The 27,651-nt window shown below is 29.0% G+C and overlaps 1 protein-coding gene across 5 annotated transcripts in view; it reads left to right on the forward strand.

The window, feature by feature from the left end:
- LOC106678871 (glutamate receptor ionotropic, kainate 2) overlaps positions 1–27,651 on the forward strand; it is a 676,475-nt gene that overhangs the window by 641,275 nt on the left and 7,549 nt on the right. For all 5 annotated transcript variants that reach the window (XM_067049421.1, XM_067049419.1, XM_067049423.1 and 2 more), the window contains 5 exons: positions 6,204–6,401; positions 16,913–17,138; positions 19,505–19,669; positions 19,756–19,856; positions 26,089–26,241. In XM_067049421.1, coding sequence (XP_066905522.1) covers positions 6,204–6,401; positions 16,913–17,138; positions 19,505–19,669; positions 19,756–19,856; positions 26,089–26,241 — 843 coding nt within the window. The remainder of the gene's footprint in view (positions 1–6,203; positions 6,402–16,912; positions 17,139–19,504; positions 19,670–19,755; positions 19,857–26,088; positions 26,242–27,651) is intronic.

A 27,651-nucleotide genomic window follows, 5' to 3' on the forward strand; every position in this document is an offset into this window, starting at 1 on the left:
AATATATGTAATTTTTTATTATTTTTTTATGGCAGAAATTCATAGAAGGGATATTTTTATTTTGAAAAAATATTATTATTAATCAAAACAACTTGAATCACGTTAAAATGATTGCCATCTTCATCTAATTTAAGAAAACAAAAAAACGAAATCTAGAAAGTTGGATTATGGTGAGTTCATAACACTTCAGCTAAATTAATTATAATGCAAAACATTATCGAAATCAAAATACTGAAATGATTTATAATGTTATTATTTGGTTAGTAACCAAAAAGAAGGATAATAAACAAATGATAGACTTAAATTTGAGATTACAGTCGGAGTGGATTACTGTGTAAAGGACAACATTCCTTCCCTGACGTTAAATATTTCATGTTCTTCGTAATGGCACACCAGTGTTAATGAAAGGCGCGAAAGGGCTGGGGTGGGAAGAGAATAAGTATACATTTCGATTAATGTTTGAAAAGTTCAATTATAAAGTAGTATTTTTCCTCCTATTTCTATTATTCTAAGTTAAACCCGTCTCGAACTTTTGTTACAAGAAAGTAAGTGTAATCATCGGGTTGTTCAAATTTTATTTTTGTTTGAGAAATTTTAAATTTCTTGCGTAGTCAAAATTGTGACTGTGAATAACTTTGCATCACAAAATCATTAATAATCACATTAATCACAAATAATTTTTTTTTTATTTCGCTCTTACATTTTTTTAGTGTCTCTACTTCTTCAATTATTAGAGCCCAATATTTCACCAGCTATTTATTCCTAAATGCTTATAAATAATTTTAGAATGTGGTACAAAGTCTCTTTAAGTTTCCATAAAGTTTACTACACTTTTTGAAATTAAACATTAAATTAACAGACATCCACACAATTGTTATTGTTTTTTTATTGATAAATATTACAATCTCTCACAAATTTTGGCAATAAGTAATATTGATAAATGAACACATTCTTACCCACAAAGAAATAATAAATAAATAAAATAAACTCTCTGTAAGTATAAATAAGTAAAATGAACATAATCAAACTATGATATATTAAAAAAATTATAGACCACATTTACAATTTCGAACTGAGGATCCCTAAGCATAATTAATTTTTTTACTCTAAGAAATTTGAGGTCTAAATTTCATTATTTTATGAACATTGCAATGGGATCAAAAAATGCCAATTATCAAACAAAAGATTTAAGTCAGCTGGCAAAGTAACCCTCTTTGACTGTACATTATTTAAAATCTATTATTGTGCATATTCAAAGTATATTAATATTATATAAAATATATTTTTATTGTAATAAACTTGTTTTTGAAATTACACCGCCCGTAATTGAGGCTAAAGTAACTATGATATGTTACCATGTCCCACAACGGTCTTAAATTATTATCACTAATAAAAATAATAATAATTATTATTTTAACAGCATTACTATTTAAATAATTCCACAATCTAGCAATATCAAGAGAATAGTTTTTATTAGCTATGGTTACATTCATGATAAGCATTTGAAGTGTGTATAAACGAGAAGGCACAAATGAAGAAACCCCACCAGAACAAGCTGGATTAATTAAGTACGAAACATTCTTTGGTCATATAACCCAATGAGGTTACAAGTAAATTCCACAGAAACAAGGTGACATTAACTGTTTCAAAGCATTTGATTCCGTACACAGTCTTCCTTCCACCTATTAATTGACTTACCTTGCCCTCATCAATATTTATTCAATATCAAATCTTTTTTAAGTGATAAATATTTAGTAGCAAAAGTTTCCGAAGAACTTTCGGATCCCATTCATCTCAGGTGTGGGATTCCACAAGGCGCAGTCCTATCCCCCTTCTTGTTTTCCATTTATATTCGTACATTCCTGAAGCTAAGTACCAGAATGCCACAGTATATCGCAGATGATATTACCATAACTAATAGAATAAATACAAGGCAGTAAAATGCTTGCCAAAAATATTTTGATATTTTCGGAGATTACATCAAAATCATTTTCTCTCAGCCATCAACTTAGCAGTGCACTTATAAAGTTGTTAATTTATAGTGTATCTTACGTCCTGCATTATTATATGGTGCACTACTGTTCTTCCATATTACTAAATCATCTTATCAAAATCTTAAGAAAACTCGTAAAAAGTACATTAAATAAGATATAAAACATCCCGACTTCATGAGGACTTGAAAGTCGCCCAAAATTTCGTATCTACAAGGCATAATTTTTTTTTTTTAATGTTTTAAACATCTTACAAATCCATACTTTTGTCAAATTACCTCAAATTTGGCAAAAATTCAGTGATAATTAAATCATATTTTCAGTTTAGTGTTAATTGGATAACAAAATCGCAGAATTAAAAAAATCATGAAATGGTATTACAAAGACCTCCTTAAAATGCAATTATGCTTAGTAATTAGTTTAATTACACATACGAAAATAAGGGGCTAAGAGAAAAAAAAAGGCATACAATTAAAAACACTGTCTTTGACCATTGAATTATCATGAATTCTTCTCTTCCAGTTATTCTTTTGAAATAGGATGGTAAAGTTTTAATTGCCAAATTGATAGTAAGGAAATACCAGAGGTTCTTCTGGAATCGCAACATTTACACTATAATTACTTATCAAAACATGGCTCTACTAAATGGGGAAAATGTCGGTATAATTGGTTGAATTGATATATAATTGGTTGAATTGATATATAATTGGTTGAATTGATATGTAATTGGTTGAATCCTAATACCTCTCTAGTATTATTCAGGGTAAAATCAATGCTACCTGTGCAGTGATTAGATTTATCGTGATAATTTGGTTAGTTTTTCCTTTAATGATATGATTTTGTTTAGGGCTTCTCCCAAATTCGTACAAGTAATCCCATTCATTAACATTTATACAGTACATGATTAGTATTATTATCTGTATACTGTTTTTAATTAATATTAATAATTCAATGAATTGATGTATAAGATATGTAAATTGTTTTTGGCCGAATATTTCCTTTCTTGTCGGATAATAAATAATGTTTGTGTTTTATTTTTTTTATTATTTTTTTTTACTGTAACTATCAACTTTTTATGTAATTAATTTTTTTTTATAGATATATATCTAAATTTTTGTTACCAGATCAGTTCTGGATAGCCTTACATGGTCATTGTAACAGTTTGATAGTTTTATTTAAAAGTTGCTATGAAAGTCAGAGGCAAGCTGATCAAAACAGTTATCTTCTTTTTTTTCATTCCAGTTTACAATATGTCTGAATAATATAGTAACGTAGAGTCACGAGATCCATAATTTTCGAACCGCCTTAATTGAGGATCTTAATTGTTTCTAATTAATTTTTTAAAAAAGAAACATAACTGTCGACTCATACCTACGAGTGGGAAGTACTTTCATGTTTCAGGGAATAGTACACATTCGAATATCATGAATGTTTCACTCCAACCTCTTGTTGGGTACTGTCACATATTTTTATGGTTATTATTGTTTTATAATGTATTTTATTTCACGTTGATACACAAATGTGCTCTAGTTGTAAATACAAATTTGTTCCATAAATATTTTTTCAACTATGTCACTTATCAAATTAGGGATGTAATAAATACTGATTTTAAAGTACAATATAAGGCCAACTTATTGATTTAAAAAACTTTTTTGTTCTAGCAATATCTTACATTTTTTTCTCATTTGATCCCCTAACTAGAAAATTCTTTGAATATTATGAAAATTAAAGGTCATTTATTTAAAAAAAGAATTAAATAAATCAGGCATGAATTAATGTAATTAAAAAATATTTTATCATTATGTAATTCTCATTAGATCTCTAAATTATAGATAAACAGAGAATAAACATAATAATAATTATTGTCTTGCAAATGAGAGGTGAATATTTTCTGTTGCATTTTTGGGACATAGTTATCCAATTCGACTCTGTTAAGAAAATTTTTAAAAAAATGTATAAGTCAATCAAAAAAGTCTCGGTTCAGAATACTACTAGTTTATATTTTACATATTTAATTCGGTTCCAGTACGAAAGTTTTCTCTGTTTGATTTTGAAGTGAATTTAAAATAATAAACAAAAAAAAAATTCGTTTATCTATTCGTGATACCCTTAATGTTTTTCAATTTTTTTTTTCTAAAAAAATGGATTACGAATTGTACTGCAAACTAAATATTAATATCCATACATTTTTTTTAATATGATATTTTTTTTACATTAAATTACAATTGAAATTTGTTTTTCAATTTATTAACTCCTTCCTAGAAATATTTATATTTATTTTTTTTTTCCAAAGATGCGAAATAAAGCAGACACACAGATCTCTATAAAAAACATTTCTTTTTATTTATTAATGTTATTTACCACAGTTTGTGCCTTATTCAGATGTTTCGTCATACAAAGACCATAAAAAATATATATTCATCATTTCTTAGTACAGTAAAATTAGCCACAATAAAAGCCTTTGGACGTTAATAAAAAATTATATTTTCCAAGCTTAGGGAGATGGGAGTAATACGGTTGTTATCCAGACGAATTCCCTTCAATATATTCCATTCTCATCTCGACTCCGGGCCCTAAATCTCTCTCATTCACTTTTCTAATTTTCCTTTCTCGTTCCTCATCATAAAATTTTCGCGGGATCTGAAAAATATACCATTGACAATTATGGTATTTTTTTCCTTTAATAGTCTGATTTAAAATTGGGTCTCGAGATAGATACAATATAAGAAAATATAGGAAATAGTTGCACTAAAGAAAATAATACTAAGAATCACTTATTTTTCACTTATTTTGATTGACTTCTAATGGTTAGCATCGTCTACTTTTAAAAAAAATTATATTAGGCTGTAGATTCCTGTTGTTTTTATGAAGTTTACAATTTCGAATATATTTTTTTAATAATAATAATAATCATTATTTATCCTAGGACTGATCCCTTTATAATAATATTACAGGTGTAAGAGAAAAGCTTTAGAGCCTTAGAGTAAAAAAAAAAAAAAAAAATTATAAACCATCATAAGTATAATTATAATTATGAATTTGATAAGATAAAAAATAAATAACAATTATAGAATGTATAAAGTAAAAATATATTAAAGAAAATAAAACTATATATCATATGATTAAACCATAACTTCTTATAAAAAAAGGAGAAAAAGAAATAAAAAAGAATCAAATACAAATAAACTAAAAATAATAAACACAAAGATACAATTACTGTTGATGTACATATTTACAAGTTTAAACAAAAATCAAAATTATCAGATACAGATCAATAAACCGACATCAAATGTAATAAAAAATAAATTAATAAAATAATGAAGTAGCTATGATTATATGAATATGCATACATATTCACATACACACATATATACATATTCGCATATACAAATAATGAGTGGTGTACCACTCGACTACAGGCACTGGTAATGTCTTTTTGGTACGGATTCTCTGGCGATCAGATGTATGGTATTAAGATCTGAATAAAATTTCTTAAAAATAAAAAATAATGTTAATATTGGTTATGATTGTATTAAATGTGGTGTAGAAAACGTAATGAGTTGAATTTATTCCGATCCAAAAAATCTAAACTGTCATTTCAAATCAGAACAAGGCTTCTTCAATACTAACGCTTCAATGAAACGGTAATTCTAAATACAATATTAATTAGCTTATTAATGCTATACAAAAACAAAAATAAGAAAAAAAAATACAACAAACCCGGGGAATGGTGACTATATCTGAGTCAATCTCATAAGTCAAATCAGATCAATTAAAAACTGAACAAATTTTGATAAATGTAAGTAAGAAACAGTAAGAATAGCATTGATTTTATTTTGTAAAATACGAGAGAGATTTGTAATTCAATTCAACCAACTGTACAAGATATTGTATAGATTCTGTTGAGGGCATGTTTTGATAAGTAATTATAATAAAAACATAAATTTACCAAAAAATATGATTTTTTCCTGACTGAATCAATTTCATTATGATATTCAACCAACGTCCATCAAAAGAATAATTAGAAAATAATTTAACTTAGTTTCTAAAGCATCCAAAGGAAATTCAAGAGGAAAAAAGGTATGATTTCAAGCTAGATAGTGTTTATAATTTTTCTCTCGAAATTACGTAGTTTGCCATAACGTTTGTTTAAAATATTTTCCTTTTTACTAATAATATATTATAGTTGCTAATATCAATTTTTGCATTAAGGCAACATCCACCAGAATCGTGGGTGGGATATGGTGGTTCTTTACCCTCATCATCATTTCATCTTACACCGCGAACCTGGCCGCCTTCTTGACGGTGGAAAGGATGATCACACCCATAGAGAGTGCGGCAGATCTCTCCGAGCAGACAGACATCGCCTATGGGACCCTCGACGGAGGTTCTACCATGACCTTCTTCAGGGTAAGTAAAAATATTATCTACTATTAATATGTTAGAGAGTAAGTTTCCACATGTCGTGTGGTACAGTGCTTGTATTAATTAAAGGTACAAAAATATCATATAGGAACATTTTACCGTGACAGTTTTCAGCCATTGCAGCCACTGGTATGGTGTAATAGTTATTATCATTGCAAAATTTATTGTCGTGAAATACTGTCGTACTCAGCAGTTTACAATGCATGTTACAATCACGCGTCAGTGTGGATAGTGAACTGTCGCACTTCATCTATCAATAAACTGTAATTTTGATAAGGAGAGACAATATTGTTTCCATGTATTCCTATTTTTTTATTATTTTATTATAGTAATAATGATTTACCGGTAAATATAACGGCCATTTTTCCAACTGACTATCATTAGGTCTAGGTTTACTATCACTGCGTGGATATAACACAGATCCCTTACTTTCGTGACAGCACTACACATATATTATGGGATATAAATAGATTTCGAGAACGACATGCCAGATTTGGCCTAAATTTAGAGAAAAATTGATTATTATATCAATTTTTTTCCCACTACTTTTGCTTATTTATGAGCAATAAAACTATATTGGTGTTATAACTATAAAGCTATATTAGATAAAGACTCATTTACAAAGTGCTGTCACGAAAGTAAGACTGTGTGTCATTTGCGTCCATCTGGCGCTGACTGTAAACCTAAACCTAATGATTGTCAGTTTGAAAAATGACCAATATATTCACAGCAGAATCAATATTACTATTGATAAGATTGAAAACAAAGGATGGGATCAATTACAGCTACAGAAATAGTAAAAACACAGTAACGTACAATACCTGCATGCAAAAGTAACAATTTTGGAAATTACCAACCAGCACATTCACTGAAAATTGTATCATAATCGGATTCATATTTGTAACTGCGATGTCTGAACAAGTATTATACGAAAGGCAGACCGACACGGGACCAAATTTATTCCTTGATATGTAAAGTTTGAGTAAAAGTTATTTATTCTGAGAATAATTTGTTAGTTTGGCTTTCTGCATGAATACAAAGCTTATCTATAACCTTTGGTACTGAGGAAGAAATTATATAAATCATCAATAACAATGAAAATTTAATTTTAATAGTAATAAATTAAGTTAGGAGCTTAAGTTAATTTAACTACAACATTATTTTAATGGAAGTTAAGAAAGAATATTATTACACAGACATAAGCATTCCATCCTATCAATCTCCCCAAATGTATAACAAGCATATTATGGATCAGAATTATTATCCCATTTTTTTCCTATGTTGTTATCCTCTCCAATATATACTGGCTCAAGAATCATGTCATAGTCTCGGACTGTATTCACTTCTGTATATCTTGTAACAATAAATAAAAATATTTATTTTTTTATAATTCAAAATCTTATAAATAAATGATATTTTTATAAGTTTTTTTCATTTTTATTATTTTGTAAAATATATTTATCTTGATTTTTTTTATTAAAGAGACTCGCTGTGCTGAGAGTCGGATAGAGGAAAGGTGAGACGGAACGTAGTATGGTCGATTTTATCTTCATTGATCTCGCCTTTTCCAAGGCCCGGCCTGTTTTCATAGTTCCGCTAAATGAATTATTTTTACACTTTTTCTTCGTTATCAAAGTCATATTTTAAAATGAGATAGCTCCCTCTTCCTCTTACAAAATATTTTACATTTTTTAATAAAGGTTTTAGTAATTCTTTACATTTTAATAAACTAAAACTGGAAAATTATCCTTCCACACACGTATCTATGACGTATAATTTTAACTGTTATTCTCTTAAATAAACTAAATATATTCACCAACTGCATCGGTCATTTTTTAAAATTAATTTCAATTACCTGATCGAGTGTCTTCCTTGATGTTGAACAGGCTTTTGATCAAGTCTGGTACCCTGGACTGCTATACAAGATCCGTAAATTCCTACCCCCTACATACTTCCTCATTGTCCATTCTTATCTCTCCGACAGATTATTTCAAGTAAATTACAACAGCGCTTATTCATCCCTCTTCCGTCAGTCTGCTGGAGTACCTCAGGGTAGTATCCTTGGTCCTATCCTTTATACAGTTTTCACAGCTGACATCTCAACCCATCCTAACACTATCCTTACCACGTATGCCAATGACACATGTCTATTGTCAGTGAACAATGACCCTTACATTGTATCCCAAACCCTCCAATCCCACGTCACTACCCTTGAAGAATGGTGCCAAAATTGGAGGATTAAAATTAATTCCAATAAATCCCACCAGATCACTTTTACCCTTCGTCGTAAAACCATGACCTCTTGCCCTACAGCATCCTTTAATAATACTCCACTTATTCCGTTTCGACCAGATTCATTACTTAGTACTAAATCTGGACAAACGACTGACATGGAATCCTCATACAAAATCTTCCATGTCAGTCGTTTTCCATTTTCAGTCGAAAAGACTGGAAACTGCTCGTCGATTTCGACTATTACAACATTTACTAGACAAACGGTCTAAATTGCCAATCCATTATAAAAGACTGATCTACATGACTATTATACGGCCTATCGGGGCATACGGAGTTGAGCTTTGGGGCTCCACTAAACCATCAAATTCCTCCCAAATCCAATCCGAAGTCCTTCGTAAAATCCTTAATGCTCCTTATTTTGTCACAAATCAAGTCATCCATCAGGACCTCAATGTCCCATATGTAAATAACAATAAATAAATTATCAATAAAATTCAATTACAAATGGCTCATTTATATGAATATACTAATTACACACTTTGCTTAGGCTCTACTAAACCAACTAATTACTCGCGTATACAGTCATTATAATCTAAAATCCTTTATTAAACTCAATGCTCATCACTTTGTCATAAATATAATCATCAATAATAAACCCTAATGTCGATATAGCCCAAAGGAGATATCAATGCTTCTATGATAAACTTCCTAGCCACACAAACCCACTAGTTTCCTTGCTTCCTCTAGTTGTTCCCACTAGTTTCCTCTTTAATTACTGGTAATCATCCTAGGTGACTGAGAAGAAAATTGCCTCGTGAACTTCAAATAGAACTATTATTGGAGTACTGACAATAAGCCGCACTTTTTTTTTTAATTTTAATGCAGTTTTGAATTTCAATAAATAAAAAGTTTTTGAATTGTAGTCGAACTCACAACATTTAGTCTATAGCTGCTTGGTTTATAATTAAGTACCTAACCTAAGATACTCCTGATGTGTCCTTAAGATATCTCCACTTAATGTTTTAGGAACCTTTCATTTTTAACTTAATTGCAAAATAACGTTTTGAATTACCTTCAGTCTGGTTTCCGGCTAGACTACTCCACTCAGCCTGTTCCTATTAAAATCTCTCAGGACCTTTACACAGTCATTAACCAGTAGAAACTTATCATCCTTATTCTTTTCCATTTTTCCAAAGTCTCCTTTCTGAACTTCGCAGTCTCTCTTCGTCATATAGTAGTCTTTAATGGTTCCAATCCTTCCTCACCTGTTGTTTTCAGTATATTGTAATTTATAATAAGTTCTCTACTTCTTTCCAAAGGTTTGCATTAATGTTTCTCCTACTTTAACAATGACCGTCTGCTCTCCATCCAGCAATCCCAGTATCATTTATATGAAGACGACTTCCAAATTTACCTTCGACATTGATATCTTAAACTACAAGAAGACCTTGATAGAATAAGCACTTAGGCTACCAGCAATAAACTTACGTTAAATACCGACAAGACAAAAGCCTTCATAATCGGATCCCAACTTTATTCCAAACAATACTCCTATCTATAAACCTTGTAGTCTCTTTTGATCATACTCTTTCCTGGAAACCACACATCTCCCAAAATCGTCGAACCATAGCAACCCTCAAGCAATTCAATCCGGAGAAACCGTTATCTCCTTCCAATAAACCCCGTTAACTCTTTGTTTTCTCTCTTGTTTTCCCCCATTTTGACTATGGCTGTCATATGTACGGTGGGAGCTAAACTGAAACACCTTATGAATTGCTCAATACGATTTTTCTTTTTTTTTCGGGATTACCAGAGATACGCATATAGTATTTCCTAGCTTCCTTTCTATTCGAAGTAATTAGTACTCAGCGCCCATCCTACTTCATATAAAACCTGCATTTCAAATTCTCAGTCCAATCCCGTACTACCAGTTCCCGTTCATCTGACATCTACTCTCAACCTCACCGAATTGCTGCGTTTGACAAATCCTTTTTTACCCGAACTGCCTTTCACTGAGACATCAATCCTTCTGTCTTACATCATGTGAACCCTTGTGCTTCCCCACATTTTTGCTTCTCCAAACTGAACCAATATTATAATAGAATAGATAATATAAATATTGAACATTCAGTACTAAACATTATTGTTATGTAATAATAATATAAGCTATAATTAAGTGGGACCTAGTTCCAGAATAAAAAACTATTTTTTCATTTCATATTTTCAAAAACTCAAGAAGAAACATAATCTCCCATTGTTAGAAAAAATAAAGTCGCACTGCAAAGAACTTTTGCCACACCAATTTATTCTTTCTCATCGTTCATATAATATCTATATTTCATATAACTCTTTTGTAAAATTGCTTGAAACATCTTTCACAATAGGATCATATTCTGTAAGGAATTCTATACCTCTACATTTACTTCATGTCTTCTTGTATATTCTCATGCCTTTAAATGCCAGCTATTCACTCGATCTTTTATCTATTCTTTCATTTAAAAATTTATGGATTCCTTTATTTCTTTTATAATATTTGTAAATAACGCAAAAAAGGAAATAATTCATAATTTTCCTTTAATTTATAAACTTATAAGATTTTTTTCTTACACTAAATGAGAAATGAAAAGAACTTTTTTTTATCAAAGGAGTAACATATGTTATGTTGGTTAATATGGTTGAGTAAAAAATTCGAACTCCCAGGGGTTAAAAAAAATCATTTTTCGAACAAACTGATAAGATAATACTGATAATTGACTGACTGATAATTTTATTCTGCCATTTTTTTCCTATTTAAGTCCTACCTGTTCATTTCTTACATATGGGAACAACTTAAATATGAAATAATGTTTTTTTTATTTTATTTTATTCACATTCATACATTAATTTTGTTTTCAAGACAAGTTCTACTTTTCTAAATAAGAGCCCAAGGGAAGTTCACATTTTAAGGATTACCTAACCCAATGAATATAGCATCAGAAGCTGAGGAGAGAGCCGCGAGTAAATGGGAAAAAACTCTGAAATAATTAAATAGTGAGAGCCGAAAAAGAACTTCTAAGCTTCATGGCTCACATTAAGCTTTCTTCCATTTCATTAATTATTTAATATTTAAGCAGCTAGAGTGCAAATTTTTAATACAGTTATAGTAAAATTCATTTCTGTAGTAGTATTTTACATCAAATTGATAAATACAATAGTGAATATTAAAAAAAAAAGTTTTAGAATATCTTTGTCACAATCACCAGAGGTGGATTTTACATTGAATAACAGTCAATTCACTGTTCGTGGTTGGTTCAAATGGTTCGTTTTCATATATTTCAAAAATCTCATAAGCATCTCAATTATTTATAATTAAAAAATTACAATTTACTTGGTAAAACTCTTATCTGGTAACATTAATGCCATGAAACTGATACTAACCTCATTTGAAATACACAGCATTTCCAGATTTAAAATAAAATCTATTAGTTATCTATTCCAGGCTCACTCTACGAAATACAACACTATTTATATTTTTAGACTAAAATATAATAGAAAATAAATTTTATTGTGGGACTAGACCCTTCAGAATAATAGTAATGTACATTTAAATGTTCCCACAACTAACCAGAAACTACAATAATAAAATAGTTCAATTTAAACTAAATGTATTATTCACAATATACTAGTAAAAAAAATTAAATTGATTCTTAGCCTAAACTAAAAATAAAAGAACATAAAATAATCAACGAATTCTTAAGTAAAACTTATGCATGTATACACATACACATACATTAATGTATAAACTTATCCTGAAAGGATTTTAAAAACGGTAGCCAGATGCACAAATGACAGTGTATTAATCAATATGTCAACAAAAGTGAAGATCGAGAGTCTATTCGTTCGTTCAACTCAGTTTACTCAAAATTAAAATTATCTGAATCCATCGTTTTATGAAGTATTAGAAATTTTAGGAAATGTTGTTTTCTAATTTATAACGTAGGTCATGCGGAAGGAGCGATGTAGGAATGAGCATCATGAAGCGGGCAGGAAAAATGAAGCCAAAAAGGCGGGCCCTGCGATGGATCAGGGGCGTGACAGAGGATTAGCGCTTACGCTTAAGTCGTAGCCAATCACTGTCTACCTTCTATTTCAGTTTAGATTGCAATGGCGGACATTCTTATCGGCTTCAACATAAACCTAAGTTCCAAGGGCGTGGTCTTTTTCAGGGTGAAGCCACCTCCTCTCTCTCCTCACCGGGTTACAGTACATGAGTAAGTTTAAAGAAAAATAAAATTAGCGATGGATTCTTATTGAAAATGTCTTCCTGATTATAATTGTTCATCAATTCAAAAGAATTAAATTAGTGTTCTAATAATAAATTATTTCAGATCTAATTTCTTTTTTTTTCATCAACAGCCTTTCATTACCTTTTACTAGCAGTTTGTTTTAATCCATTTTTTATATTCGTTTAAAATTAATTGATCAGAACTTTCGCTCAACAATTTATAGCATTTTCTTGTTGTGATTCATTTAAAGATGTGGTTGTTTCTATTCATATAACTATTAGCCTCTTTATGTTTAACTCGCCATTACAATTGATAAATTTTGACAATTCACTACCAATGCATGTATCCATGTAGGCATATATGTGGCAGTATCTTCACTGTCATCTCATGTATAGTCGACTATCACGCCAGGCTTAATAGTATAGTATTGCTAGTAATGGTGTAATGGTGGCAACTATCATACATAGAGTTTAAAATAATCCGCAATCACTGAAAGCTGGCGGTGCAATGACCACTTATACTGTTTTATGCATCTTCAATTGTAACATGTGGAAATGTTTTTTCATAGAAATTTATAAATATTTATTATAGCTACAAATTGCTTTATAATTAAACTATGTAAATAGATCCAAAGTCAAAGCATTTTTTTTTCTACCTAGCGATTCTAAAGAATGCTATGTTAATAACACTGGCCTCAAAAGTTTCAAAGCCAGAAGAAAATCATTTGAAAAGGTTGCATAATTCAACAGAATCCTCAGCTTCCAGTAATTAAGCTACGTATTTTTTTTTCTATGCTCTTTCGAATTGAAATAAATCCCGCTTTAAGGGTAATTGAATTCAATTGGTTAATTAGCACTAGTAGAGAGGACCAGAGAACACGGGTTAAGTCCCAAGTTGGAACGTCATAGCTGTAGTTAGTTCTGGGTCTTGATTTACGTAGCAAAGTTTTTAATGAGACTTGAGTGGGACTTGAGAGGCCTTTATCTGCTCCCGCCGTTTAGCATGTATATTTGTCCACTTAATGCCTCATCCTTGTCATTTAGCAGTCTCCTTACCGAAGGAATCTCGATAAAGAAAGTCCTTGATGAAATGAAAAATAAAAAATAAGTATATCATATATATAAACGAGCCTAAATAAACGAATAAACTTCCTTGGAGTGGCTTTATGTACGACCATAATACATTTTCGTGTATTACAGTTCAAATTCCACTCGCTAAGGTTTTTTTTTCTACAATTAAAAAATATTTGGCAAAAGTAAATGCGTCCACATATTGTACTAAGTAGTGTTTGTAACAACTGGAGGAGCAAAAAATAGCATAAAAGTCAGGTTAGACAGTGACAGATTCGTAATTCCCATGGTGAAAACTATGTGACACTTACGGCCATGATAGCATTCACTATTGTGGTAGTACTTTCTCAATTTGATGTGATGGTCTAAATGGAGTGGTAGTATAGCTACTGTCATGTTAGACTTCACAAGTATGTGCTTTGCTCGGGAACCTTATTCACCTAATCAACTAGTATAGATCAGGTGGGAAAACATTGTTCTTATTATCTATTGTGTTTGATTATTTTAGTATTTGGAATTGATTCTATTCCATGTTATAAACCTTGGGCGGTATCTGTAATTTTTTTTTAAACTGAATAGTTTTATGTTAGATTTACTGTCACTGTGTGTACATTGCCAACTCCCCACATGCAGTTAGCTATAGCATTTATAACAGTAGTTGAAGCTACTATTATGGTGAATTGTATTTGTTAGGTACCATCATAACACTTACTGACATGGTAGTACTATCTTACTGGGTTTGGAGTGATAGTGGACTATGAATATAATGCAAGTGAAGGTTCTACCACTATCAAGTATATGTGCCTTGACAGTGCAGTGCCTGGCACACAATATCTGCCTTATCAACTGTAATGATAAGAAGAGAAGATATTGTTTTATTTTTATTATTTCTGTACTTGGAATTCATTTTGCTCAAAGTTTTTAACCTTATAAATAGTAATGGTAATTGGGAAACTGTAATCACTTAATCACTGGTTGCCATCAGGTTAAGGATACATTTATTGTCACTGTGTGGTCAGGACATGACCAATGTTTCACTTGTGACAGTAGTACCACAATATAAAATTGTCACTCTCTGAACAAATCTTAAAACTTTACAGAGTTAATATTAGAGAGAAATATAGAAATGTAAATAATCACATCTTACATCAAATTATTATGAGAAATATTATATTTTTTGAATAAAAGTCCTTCTAAATTAATTATAATAAAAAATGGATAAAAAAAAATAAATTACTGCTTTAGTGAAAGTATTCAGAGAGGAAATAAATGTACCAAACCAACAAGTCAAATGAAATAATTCATTAAAAAATTACAGTTTAAATTAAAAAAACATTTTATTCATAGAGGATTCACCGTATGTGTATTGGAAGAAAATGGTCAGGGTTGTGTTCAAGAAATAAAATTAAGAAATATTTGTCAACTATTTATTGATGGCCAATGTTTTGACCCACACTTCATCTTCATCAGGGCTAAAATAAAAAGATATAGGATAGACAAATCTAATGTAAGAGTATAAAAGTGACATGTAAATAAAACAGATACAAAGGTAGAGGTATAAAAAACAGTTTATGTATACTATCATGACAAGATGAATACAAAAAAGATGCTAGTTCATATATTTTATGTTATATGTTATCTTATATCTTATATTAATGTATGTCTATATATATATATATATATAATCTTGTTTTAGTTATATCCCTTCTTGGTGTCCATTTTTAACTTTTTTTTCACTATTTTTTACTTATGTTAGTGTGTTTATATGGATGTCTTCTATTCCTACAGCATTATATCTGTTTTATTTACTTGTCACTTTTATACTCATGCCTTAGCTTCACCTACTCTGTCTCATATATCTTAGCACTGATGAGAACTTGCAATGTGGGTTGAAACATTGGCCATCAAGAAAGGGCTGAAAACTATTTTTTTTTTTTTTTTTGCGACTGCATCCTTGACCACCTCCTTATAAATAGAAAAAATATTTTTATGTTGTGGGGACTTATTATTTATTTATTGCTGCTATTTACAACTGTATTTACATAAAACTACATCAAGTAAATTTGATTTAAGAGTAAAGTGGAGTGATACAGGCATATGTAGAGAAACTACTCATTGGTAGCCTAATCATATTCTACACTAGAAGGACTCGAGACCATCTTCTTTTCCATGGGGACTAAATAGAATAAAATAGCTTTCTATTAATTTTATTCTGCACTTTTATACTATATTTATTATATTACAAGCATTAAAAAATAAAGTTACAGTATATAGCAAAGGTGTGTAAATTCATTTGATGCCTCATGTGCTGCTCCCATTACAATTTTAGTTTAGTGTTTCCCTGAATTGCATGCAGTGCACACTCCTTTTTGAAATATACATTTGCACATTACAGGCTAGTCAGCAAAGGGCTTTCCAAAGAAAAAATCTTTTTTCTAGTTTAATTCTTAGTTTTTTTCTTAACCTTTATTCTAAATGTTTTTTGGTGTACCAATTCCAAATTTCTGGTTTACCACACTATCAGCCACCAGCTCCACAAGTAAAGTAGAAAAAAAAAGTTATCATTTTTTAGTTTTATAACTAGAAACCTAAGCATATTTTGAAGAAAACATTCTATATGAAATTAAAGGAGAAAGGGTTGAAATTTCACCATCAGAAAAGGCTAAAGCCAATTTTTGATTCTCTGTGTTAAACACAAAAGCTCCCTTCTTTTGTGTCCAATTGTCTGGTTTTGACTAAGTATTGACATTACATGGCTGAAACTAACTAAATGTCAGGTATGTTTAGTTCCAACTGGGCATTAAGAATTTTTTTTTGTGTGTGTGTTTGTGAGTATTTATTTTTCACAGAGAAATGAAAAATGTCTTTTTATTCTAATTAACTAATGATAGTAATCTGTTATTCTAAATACATGGTCCCTGTTTAGGACTCCAAGATCGGAATCTACCAAAAGATGTGGAGGTATATGGAGAGTAAGAAACCCTCTGTGTTTGTGCCATCTTACGAAGAAGGAATCAAGAGGGTTCTTGATGGCAACTATGCCTTCCTCATGGAATCGACAATGCTCGACTACGCCGTCCAAAGAGACTGTAATCTCACCCAAATTGGTGGCTTGTTGGATTCCAAAGGTTATGGCATTGCAACTCCCAAAGGTAAGTCTGCAGTGACAACTGGAGTATGTTTAGAACAATAGCTTTGTTGTAACTCATACATTTATATAATTCTACTCAACTTTAAATTTTCTTAATTTATGTTCATAGATTGTTTAATATTATTTTAATTATCAATATCAGGATATTTCTTTAATCCCAAAAATTAAACTATGTGATCTATAAGTAAAAACAAAACATCAGTCAAATGAAAACTGAAGAACTCCCTTTGGGGAAAATTGTTTTATTAATACTTTTTTTTATTAAAATCTTTTTAAAGGTAGCTCTTCAATTAATCTAGAATTAATTATTTCATAATTAATTTTAAAGAGCCGAACTTTGTGAATTTAATTCTTAAGAAAATTGTAGGTTTTTAATTGTGTAATTATATCTATTGTTTTGTTGTTTTTTTTTTAACACCACTTCAAATTTTTAAGAACTTTAAAAACTTCTTCTGATCCTTTCTCTCCATTATCTTTATTTTTCTCCAATGTTTCAGCTCTTAGGCCATGAAGGAGAACTTAAAACTAATGTATGCAAGTTTCATTTTTTTTCTATTATATATTATGTCCAAGTCGATTCGTGCTTAAAACAAATGTACTAAACAATTATTATTTTATTCCAACCACTTTAACTATTTAATACATTGGCATATGTTATCAGAGTTTCGTTAACAAACAGGCTAATGTGTTACATAGTTTAAGTGATTGAAATAAAACTATAATTGTTAATGAATTGATTTAGGCATCACAGTCTATAATAGGAAAACTGTTAAAGTTGGGTACCTCAATTTTAAGGCATTCTTAATAATGGCCTAAGGAATGAAACTTTGGAGGAATATTAATTGTCTAATCTCAAACAAGAAAATAATATTTGATATATTATTTTCTTGTTTGAGAGTAGGCAATTATTTAAAACTCAAACTTCTTATAATTTTTTTCTCAACTACTTTTATTTTCCTCCAAATTTCATCCCTTAGGCCATTAATCACGTAATAAAAAACAGGTTTATATTAAAATGTTTGGCCTTTAGTACCAGGATATATATTTATTTCTTTTAAGCCCTCTCCTTGTTGCACAGTAGCCATGCATCATCTTTCCTAATGGTTTATAATGTTATTGATAGTTTTCACAGAAATTTCTTTCCTAAAAACGTCCTCCAGTTCTCAGAATGATGTGTATTGAAGGTTTAGGGTAAATAACCTTTTTTATGAAGTTTATGTAAGTATTAATATATATTCCATTGGATTTAAATCCTTATTCCTATATTGACTAACAAGTAAAAAATATTTTTCTTGGCCAAGCTTGTCTCTGGTAGATGGTAAGTATTCACTGATAAAACTGCTAAAGTATCGCTGTGCTATCAGTGTTCCATCACTCATTTTATTTTATTTTTCCTCCTTTGCCTCATGGCAATACAGATTGTGGCAAAGGTAGCATATACCACTTCTACTGATAAGTAATCTTTATTTAAAATTCTTTAGTCATATAATTTTGTCTTTTAATCTTCTATCGTTCCATGAGTTCCATTCCATTTTCATTGAAGGGGTTAAAGTAATTTGCTCCACTATTCACTTCTTCCTGTATACAAATCTTTTTTAGCAAGCATAATTACCCTTACAGACCAGCCGAGGAAAATATATTTGTAAGATGACAAAGAGTCCGGTTTCTCTAAGTAGTTTTGCCTTTCTACCCTTAAGTTCTGAGCAAATCATGATAGTTAGGGATATATGGGTTTAGTATCCTTCACAAAGTCATGGAACTTGGCACATAACCTCCCATGTCCTGTGAGGAATTGCGATATCCAATTGTCTAGGAGGCTGGAATCAACCATAAATTGACGTTTGGGAATATTTCTTTAATGTGGCCACTTGTTGAGTTTTGACTATTTTTTTCCCCATTTACTTCGATCTTCTGCAATTCCGCCCTAGAAATTCTTTAGAAAACCTGTTGAGCCTTTCTTAAAATCAACCGTGGTCTCTCTTCTAGCAGGAATATGTAGAGAGGTATACCTCATCATACATGCTATGATCTGAAACACCTTGTGATCAACAGTGCTTCAAGATTTGGTGTAGTTACATTTGGCTTCCAACAAACCCTACACCAAGATAAAATTAATCAGAAAACATTATTTTTATTTATTGAAAATAATAATTTTTGTTCTGAGGATCTGAGTCAAGTCTAAAAACATTAAATGGCTAAATAAATAATTTTTTCTAACATAAGTATTTGATAAGCAATATGAGGTTAAAATGGTCTTTACATATTATAGTTCAGTTTTCATATTAAAATTCATTCTTTTTGTATTTTTTAGAGTTTATTTTACTGATTGGTTTTGTATCCAAAAGTTTTAATTGTTACTTTATCCAGGTTCACCCTGGAGAGACAAGATATCTTTAGCTATTTTGGAATTACAAGAAAAGGGTAACATACAAATCCTCTATGATAAATGGTGGAAAAACACTGGAGATGTATGTAACAGAGAAGACAAAAATAAAGAGTCAAAAGCCAATGCTTTAGGAGTCGAAAACATAGGTATGTGTATCGAATGCATAGATTAGATATATCATAACAGCATTTGAATTATTTAAATGAAACTAAAAACATTATAATTTTTACAGGTGGTGTATTTGTTGTCTTACTTTGTGGTTTGGCATTGGCTATTCTAGTGGCAATTTTAGAATTCTGCTGGAACTCAAAGAAAAATGCTCAAACAGATAGGGTATGTTAATCATACTTATTAAAAGTAAAAAAAAAAAAAGTATATCCTTATAAATATTGAGTTTTTATTCATTTATTTTGTAATCTGACTTTTATCTTTTATAAATTTTTAAAATCCACTATTGCTTTAAAGTCAAAAATTAAGAAATTAAAATAAAATGGTTCTTAATCCATACATTACCTCTTCTAGGAAATTTCATTGACAAAGCCAATAGATTTCACTAAGACTGGAATAGTTTAGTAGGTTCTTGAGGATGGTAGTTTTTCTTTTTAAAACAACACATATACAACTGTATACAAGCAATTAGTTGGATCTTTAATTATTAATAGAAAAAAAAGTCAAATATAATAGATATATAAATAAATATTTTAATTATTACATTTATTATATGATATGTTCATACTATAGTGTTTTTGTTGTTAATTTAAATTTTATTATTAGTTAATAATTAATTAGTTTATTAATTAATAATATTATTAATTAGCAAAGATTAGAATTTATATTCAAATATAATTATGGCAAATTCAGGTTAATTTTGACTATATTATATTTCACTTGGTCTCTATTATATTAGCCTGCAAATTTTATTAATTAATGTGAGGCTGTGAAACTAAAATTAAGACTGTCTTTAGTGATGGTTGGTTTGGCCAAAACGTTGGACATTTAATATGAACTGTTGTTGAGACTACATGAATATATTATGTTATAATTGAATGATACAACCAGCCTCGAAGAAGATAAAAATATACAGAAAGAACTAACTATTCACTGTTGATGAACAGTGAATTGAAATTTAATTGTTATTAAAATGATTTTTGAAAGTACTAGAAATATCCTTTATTACTTTCACACAATAAATTTTATTTGATAAGTCTAATCAAATACTAGCTTCTTGGGATTATATATAAAAAATAAATTTGGAAGCATGACTGTTAGAACTTAAGTCATATTAAAATTTAGGGACATTTATTAATATTTATTTTAATGTCTATCACATAAAATCTGATAGTCCTGAGCCATACACATTTAGTTCTATCACAAAATATCAGTTTGTTATGAGGGTGAAGGAAAATGGACAGGTCAAAAAAGAACAATCATGAAAGGAATGGGTGCAGTTAAAAAGGTACTCAAATAATGCAAAACTATTTATTAATTTATCAATTTATATTAATAATAGTGATTTATTAATTATAACACTATTCCAGTTTTAATTTTTTAAATATTTATTTCTTTTATTTTTAATTTTAATTTGCTATGAGTTCTGGATTTTAGAAATAAAATTGATTATTATCCACCCATATCTACTGTTTTTGATTAAAGAGTATTTTATATTTATCTCATTTCTTTACCTTGTATTTATAATTATTGAATTATAATTACTTTTCATTTATCATATAAAATAAAAACACCTCTGTGCCTCTCTTCAACTTTGTGTATTTTCTTGTCTTCATTGTATTATCTCTGAATATATTTCATCCTTTTTGTTTTGTTTTTTCAATTAATTAAGTATTTATCTTTGCCGTCATTTAATGTCTGCTTATATTTCTGTTACTATAATGATATATTTATAATATATTTTGCTTTTGTTTCGGTTTTATACCTAATCGTCATATTAACGGACAAATTTCCCCATTCTTCCTTCATACTTTGATTTAGTTCCTTCATGGAAGGTTAGTATCATGATTTGTTCTTTATTTCCCTTTTTCTCGAACTTTGTGTTGTCCCCTGATATATTTACTGTTACCTTATTGAATTATATTACTCTATTTTATAGTCCTACCATAGTTTACTTTATATTTCATGTCTTCTTATACTCTTACACTGTTCACAATATTTTTAGTTTTGTATCTTGTTTAGCTCTAATGAAACCCTGAAAAGTGGTAAGAAACATAGGCACTTAATAGATAGCTTTGTACTATTTGAGTTCTTTTTTGACTGCACCTTCCTTGATTAATTACACATGATCAATCAATATTTTTCTAACTGAGGCTATATTTATAGCATTAAAATACAGTTACCCAAAAACATTTTTATTTCTTTTTAGAAAATAAAATTAAACTAGAATTTTTTTTAAGGAACAATTTTAATTCAACAGCAGCTCTAAAAATTTTATCTAGTAATGTTTTTAAACAAAAGTTCTTTTATAACAGTTAACCTTTAATTTAAAAAATTAAAATTAAGCAGTAACAGTCAATGCAATTTCAAACTTTGGTCATAGTATAAATTTGTTTATTATATCTCTGTGAACATATATTTCGGGATAGTAAAAAATATATGTATATTTATTTCATAAATATAGATTTTTTTTCTTTTGCCCCGCCACCTAGACTAAATTATATAAAATTATGCTAAATTAAATCATATACAATCAACTAATAGTTTTCCTATTCATTATAATTAGTGATATTTATTTAAAAAAATAAATAAATAAAATAGAGAAATTTGAATGTCAAATAACATATGATGTCTTAAATGTAAAGTGTTTACCATGTTAAATGTTATAAGTATAGGATTGTGAGCAGCCCTATTTAAAGTCATGCTAAATGTTAAATTCATAAGAGCTCCTAGCGGATTTTCTTAGCAACTTGTTTTCTAAACTTTTATTCTAAAACTATATATTGTTGTTTACTTCTAAGTTTTGATTAACATTCCTAAATTGAGTGAAAAGTGGAAATTGTGTGAAAGCTTGGCTACTAAGTGCCTTGTTGATCTCCTTACTTGTGAGGAAGAGAATTAAGATGAGCTAATTACAACTGTCATTACATTATTATTAATGTCATCCATTGCTTTATTTGTTATAAAACATCCAAAACAATACTAACAAAATCAAAACATAAACTACGAGCAAGTAATATGTGTAATACTACATTGCTTGTTCCTATGACAATAAACAAAATGGTGAGCTGATCTGTTGCGTGACACCATTCACCATTTAACAGACCTAGTAAAAGACTCAATCATGTTATGTATTATATCGTTTTAAAATGGTAAAGGCAGGAAATATTTCTCTATTTAACATGAGTTTTTCCATTAAACTAAAGATCATAAATACCCCTAATGATTACTAACAATGAGTATGACAGAGATGAACTTAAGAAAATTTATATTAATATACTTTTTAAAAATAAGTTTGTCCCTTAGATATATTTTAATCATATACCAACCCTCTATATTCTAGGAATTACATTGTTTTTGGGTCATCACCTGGACAAGAAACTGACCTGAATACTTGTAACCCCTCGTAAGGTTTAAAAGATTGTAACTGAAAACAAAATTTGGACTTGAGAATTGAAAGTTGATGAAGTGGGAGGTGGAGATAGTTTATTTTTATTAAGAACCACTAATTTTTACTATGTAATTTGATTTAGTTAATCTATAAAATAAAAATGTTTTGTTTTATTGCTATTTTACTATATAAAAGCACATGAAATGTAAATAGTTAGCAAATAAGTGTCCATATCCTTTAAAAAAAAAGAAGTAAGTGTTCTATGAACATTGAAATTCAATAGATATTTTAAAAATTAATTACTAGTAATTTCAAATATATTTGACTATTTTTACATCTATTTAACTATTTTATATCAATTCACAAATGAAAAAATTTTTTGTGTCTAAGCCAAAATTTAATATTAATTATTTTTATTTTTTTCCTAATTTAAATTTTTTTATGTATGTATGCCAACCTATTAAAAAGAAATTTTCATATTCAATTGTGAATATAAGTCCACATTTTCTTATTTTTCTTTATTATCCACATATTTTTCCCACTTGTCTGTCTTAAAGATTAACAATTTAAAATTCTATAATGTGATGTTAATTTTACGGTTATTTATTATTTGTATATTACCTACAAATTATTATCTATTTTTGATATCCATTCTCATTTTTATCGCTTTATTTCAATGTAATTTCAACTGAAGTAAATTGTTACTGTTAGGAAATGTTACTGCCTGAAAAGTTCTTGCTTTGGGCATTTGCATAATTCCATCTCTCTCTGCTGTGTATTTATTCTAATTTATTTTTTCACTAATTACTTATTTTTTAAAAAGTTATTTTATTAATTATGTCCACATAATGTTGCCCAATGTATTCTATATCAGTTTTAAAGTTCACATTTTTAATATTTTTATAAAATATACAATATTTTCTAATTTTTGTATCCTCCGAATTAGAACTAGATTTTTGTAATAGTAAATTTTTTATTATGTTTAAAAACAGATTTTTTTGCTTGGTCTGGAAATTTATTACTTTTCCAATAGAAAGTTTAATTTTAATAATGAAAAAAAACATGAGGTAAAAAGAATCAAATGAAGAAAAGTTTCAAACAACCAATTTGCAATAGGGAGTGAATTGTCGGAATTGACTCAGTCAAAAGAATCGAACTTTCCATCTCTAATTTGGTTACTTGATAAAGGCCCTAAATTATCCTTAATTAACAAACTTACCCTATATTATATTATACAACTAATAAAACTTTTATAAACAAACAGGAGAGTTTTATGTGTCTCTGCCCAAGCTTCTGATAACCAAAGAATTGAGATATTTCAATCAAAACTTTTCCAAAAATAGTAGCGGTGCCATTCTACATCATAAATAACTCGCTGCAAAAAACCTTGGCCATCCTAAAAGTCTCAAATTCTGCTATTAAATCCTATATAAATTTCCAACAGACTGATTTACTACATAAACCCTTTAGCACTAACACTAAAATCTACAATGCACCCTTAAAGTCCACTCTGACAACTTTCAATGCAGTTTCCAAAAGATTTGCTTAGTTTTTGTGACAGGAACGTGTTGAAATCTGGTTATTACAAACCTACTTTCTCAAGTGATAAATTAAATTTATCCTTAAGTTAAAATACTTTGTGTTTTAATACTAATAATATTTTTTAATTGTGTTTTCTCTAATCTTCCTTTAATTATGGCAAAATGAATTTATTGCTGTATGGGTAACCAAAAGAATAATAAAAAGGTATATGATAGTTGAATGTGAAATTTAATCAATATTATGTTCATTTCAGTAACGTATGCACAAGTAAAATACACCAAATTAGTATTGGAAATATCTTTTATTTGCCAATTATTATTATTTTTTTTTTTTACTTTACTGATACTCATTTGAAACAATAAGAATAAAATACATATAATTTGTGTCTATCCTTTAATTATGGATTTTTTTACATATTTTGTGGATTTTTATAGAAGCACCCTTAAAACCTCATGCATCTTCATGAATTGGATAGCGTTTCAAACTTTATGTTATCCAATCCATAAAATCATAAATTAAATATTGCCAACAATCTACAAAAATTTAATAAAAAATACTTATATATTAAAATATTATTATCCACCTAATAGGGACATAATGTTATTACATTAAAATTTACAGTGCTGAAAATATTACATTTTTAATATACAACTTACCTCCACAATATTTAATGTTACTATTTACAGTTCACTTATAGCATGTGCTATGTTTAATGTAGCGATGTACCCTGATACTTTTAAAATAAATATTGTTAAATCAGCATTATCTCCCATCGCTAATAATTATTAAATGTTTATTTTATTAATTATAATTATGATTAAAATTACTATAATTTTAATACAGTGAATTTTAATGCGATAATATTATATTTTTACAAGATGGGTAATAATACTAATATATAATGTAAATATTTTTATATTTTTAATAATAATTATACAAACTATTTTTTTTTTTTTAAAAGTTTGTAGTTTAGCAAAATGATTTATATAATATTTTAAAGATTTTTGACAATATTTTATGGACTATTTTGTTACTGGATTGGAAAACAGACACTATGAAGTCTGATACATTATCCAGTGCATAGTTAAAAAATGTATGAAGTTTAAAGGTAGTTAGTTTTTTCCAGAAATTGTGACATTAAATGACATATGGCTCTTAACAAATAGTTTATACTATTGTTTTGAATCTTTTATAAAATTTATTTTTTGGATTCTCAAATGCAGGAGTATCACTGGCTATTTTAATATCGTTTTTCAATTTCAATAAAAAGTTGTTTGATGTCAAGGCAACATTGGATGCATAACATTCAATATATTATATTTTATCAACCCTAACCATCATCTTGATTTTAGAAAATCTAAATATTTATAGAAAAACAATGAACACTGTCCAATGTTCTTCTACTATTTGCACGTCTATTTACTTTTTATAAACTAAATTAAAGCATGTCTGTAATTATTCTAGCAATCACTTTGTTCCGAGATGGCAGAGGAGTTGAGGTTTGCAATCAGATGCCATGGATCAAGACAGAGGCCTGCACTCAAAAGGAGTTGTACCAGGTGCTCACCAGGCACTACTTATGTACCCTCAGCGCTTGAGATACAACACATCAATGGAGTGAGTATTAAAATAATATTAAAATTGATTTAGCTCTGTAATTATCAGGAACATAATTGAAGAATACAGGGTATCAATTTTATGACAAAAATTATTTGGTTTTCATCCCTCGATTTTCAGAGGTGCTGGATCTGTTGAGGTAGTTAGTACAATGGAAAATTCAGGCCCTGGCAGTCGAGAGTGTTGGGCATTACCTTAACACAATGGTTCCAAACTTTTTTATAAAAATGGCAGGAACCTTTTGGTTGAAGAAAATAAATGGCAGAACGCCCACATTAGCATTTCATAAAAATATGTAATCAAATCCTGTCTTTTCAGCAAAATCTAAGGAAGTTTATGATATTAACACAAACTCTGTGCGACTTGGAGATAAAATAAACTCAGAGATGGTAAGGCTCAAAACTGTGTTGACTTGACATGAAGTGACCCATTCCTAAATTATTTCACAGAACCCCTGGAAGAGCCACGCAGAACACTGGGAGTCACTGCCTTAGCAACTTCAAGTCAGGAACAGTAATGGTTCAACTCTGGCCTGAGCGGAATGAAATTGATTTTTTGGCAAACCCAATGAATGAATTTCTACTTTCTCATTCTGGCTGGAATAGTTGGTAACTTGAAGGGTAACCACATCATATACCATAAAAAAAAAGGTACATGAGAAAAATCTGACTTAACATATGAAAGCAGGCATCTTCCTGTAATACTTCCTGGGATGGATCCAGAGGTTGGGCAAAAAAGAATGATAATAATATTATACTTTATTAAATTATAATATTTTATTGCTTTTACAATTTTCTGATTTATCTCCGCAGTTTATTAAGTTAATAAGAGAATGAAGGGAACTCCAATTAAAGGAGCATACTGATTAATAACCCATTAAGATCACAGATAAATAAATATTAATTATAAAATATACATCATTTTATTTAACTTCATCAGTAAATAAAAAAAAGATAACGATAAATTGGCAATTGATAATTTAATGAATATTCAGACAATACAAATCAAGAAAAGTAGAAAATGAAAGTTCTAATTAGTGTTTGCATGAGACCAGCATAATCCAAATAATTTACATAGTCGATTTTCTACTATGATAAATTTTATATTGTAAATTAAGAGAAATTCTAATAGGAATGGTCCATTGGCATATCCAGAAGAGAACATATGACTATTTATTTATTATAGCAATAGCAATAAGTCGTAACACAATAACTGAGTACTCATCAAATACAACAGATGATTAATAAAATATAAAATATAGCGAAACTGAAACAAACTATATAAACATTTATAAAAAGTAACTTAATATAAAACAAAATTGAACACATGCATAAATTAAATAATTAAATTAATTTAAAACATAAGAGAAATTTAAAGGATAAAAATAATTTAAATATTCATAGAAGTAAT

Source organism: Halyomorpha halys, unplaced genomic scaffold (genome assembly GCF_000696795.3).
Source record: "Halyomorpha halys isolate HHAL.00 unplaced genomic scaffold, Hhal_1.1 Scaffold165.1, whole genome shotgun sequence".
NCBI classification, from domain to species: Eukaryota; Metazoa; Arthropoda; class Insecta; order Hemiptera; family Pentatomidae; genus Halyomorpha; species Halyomorpha halys.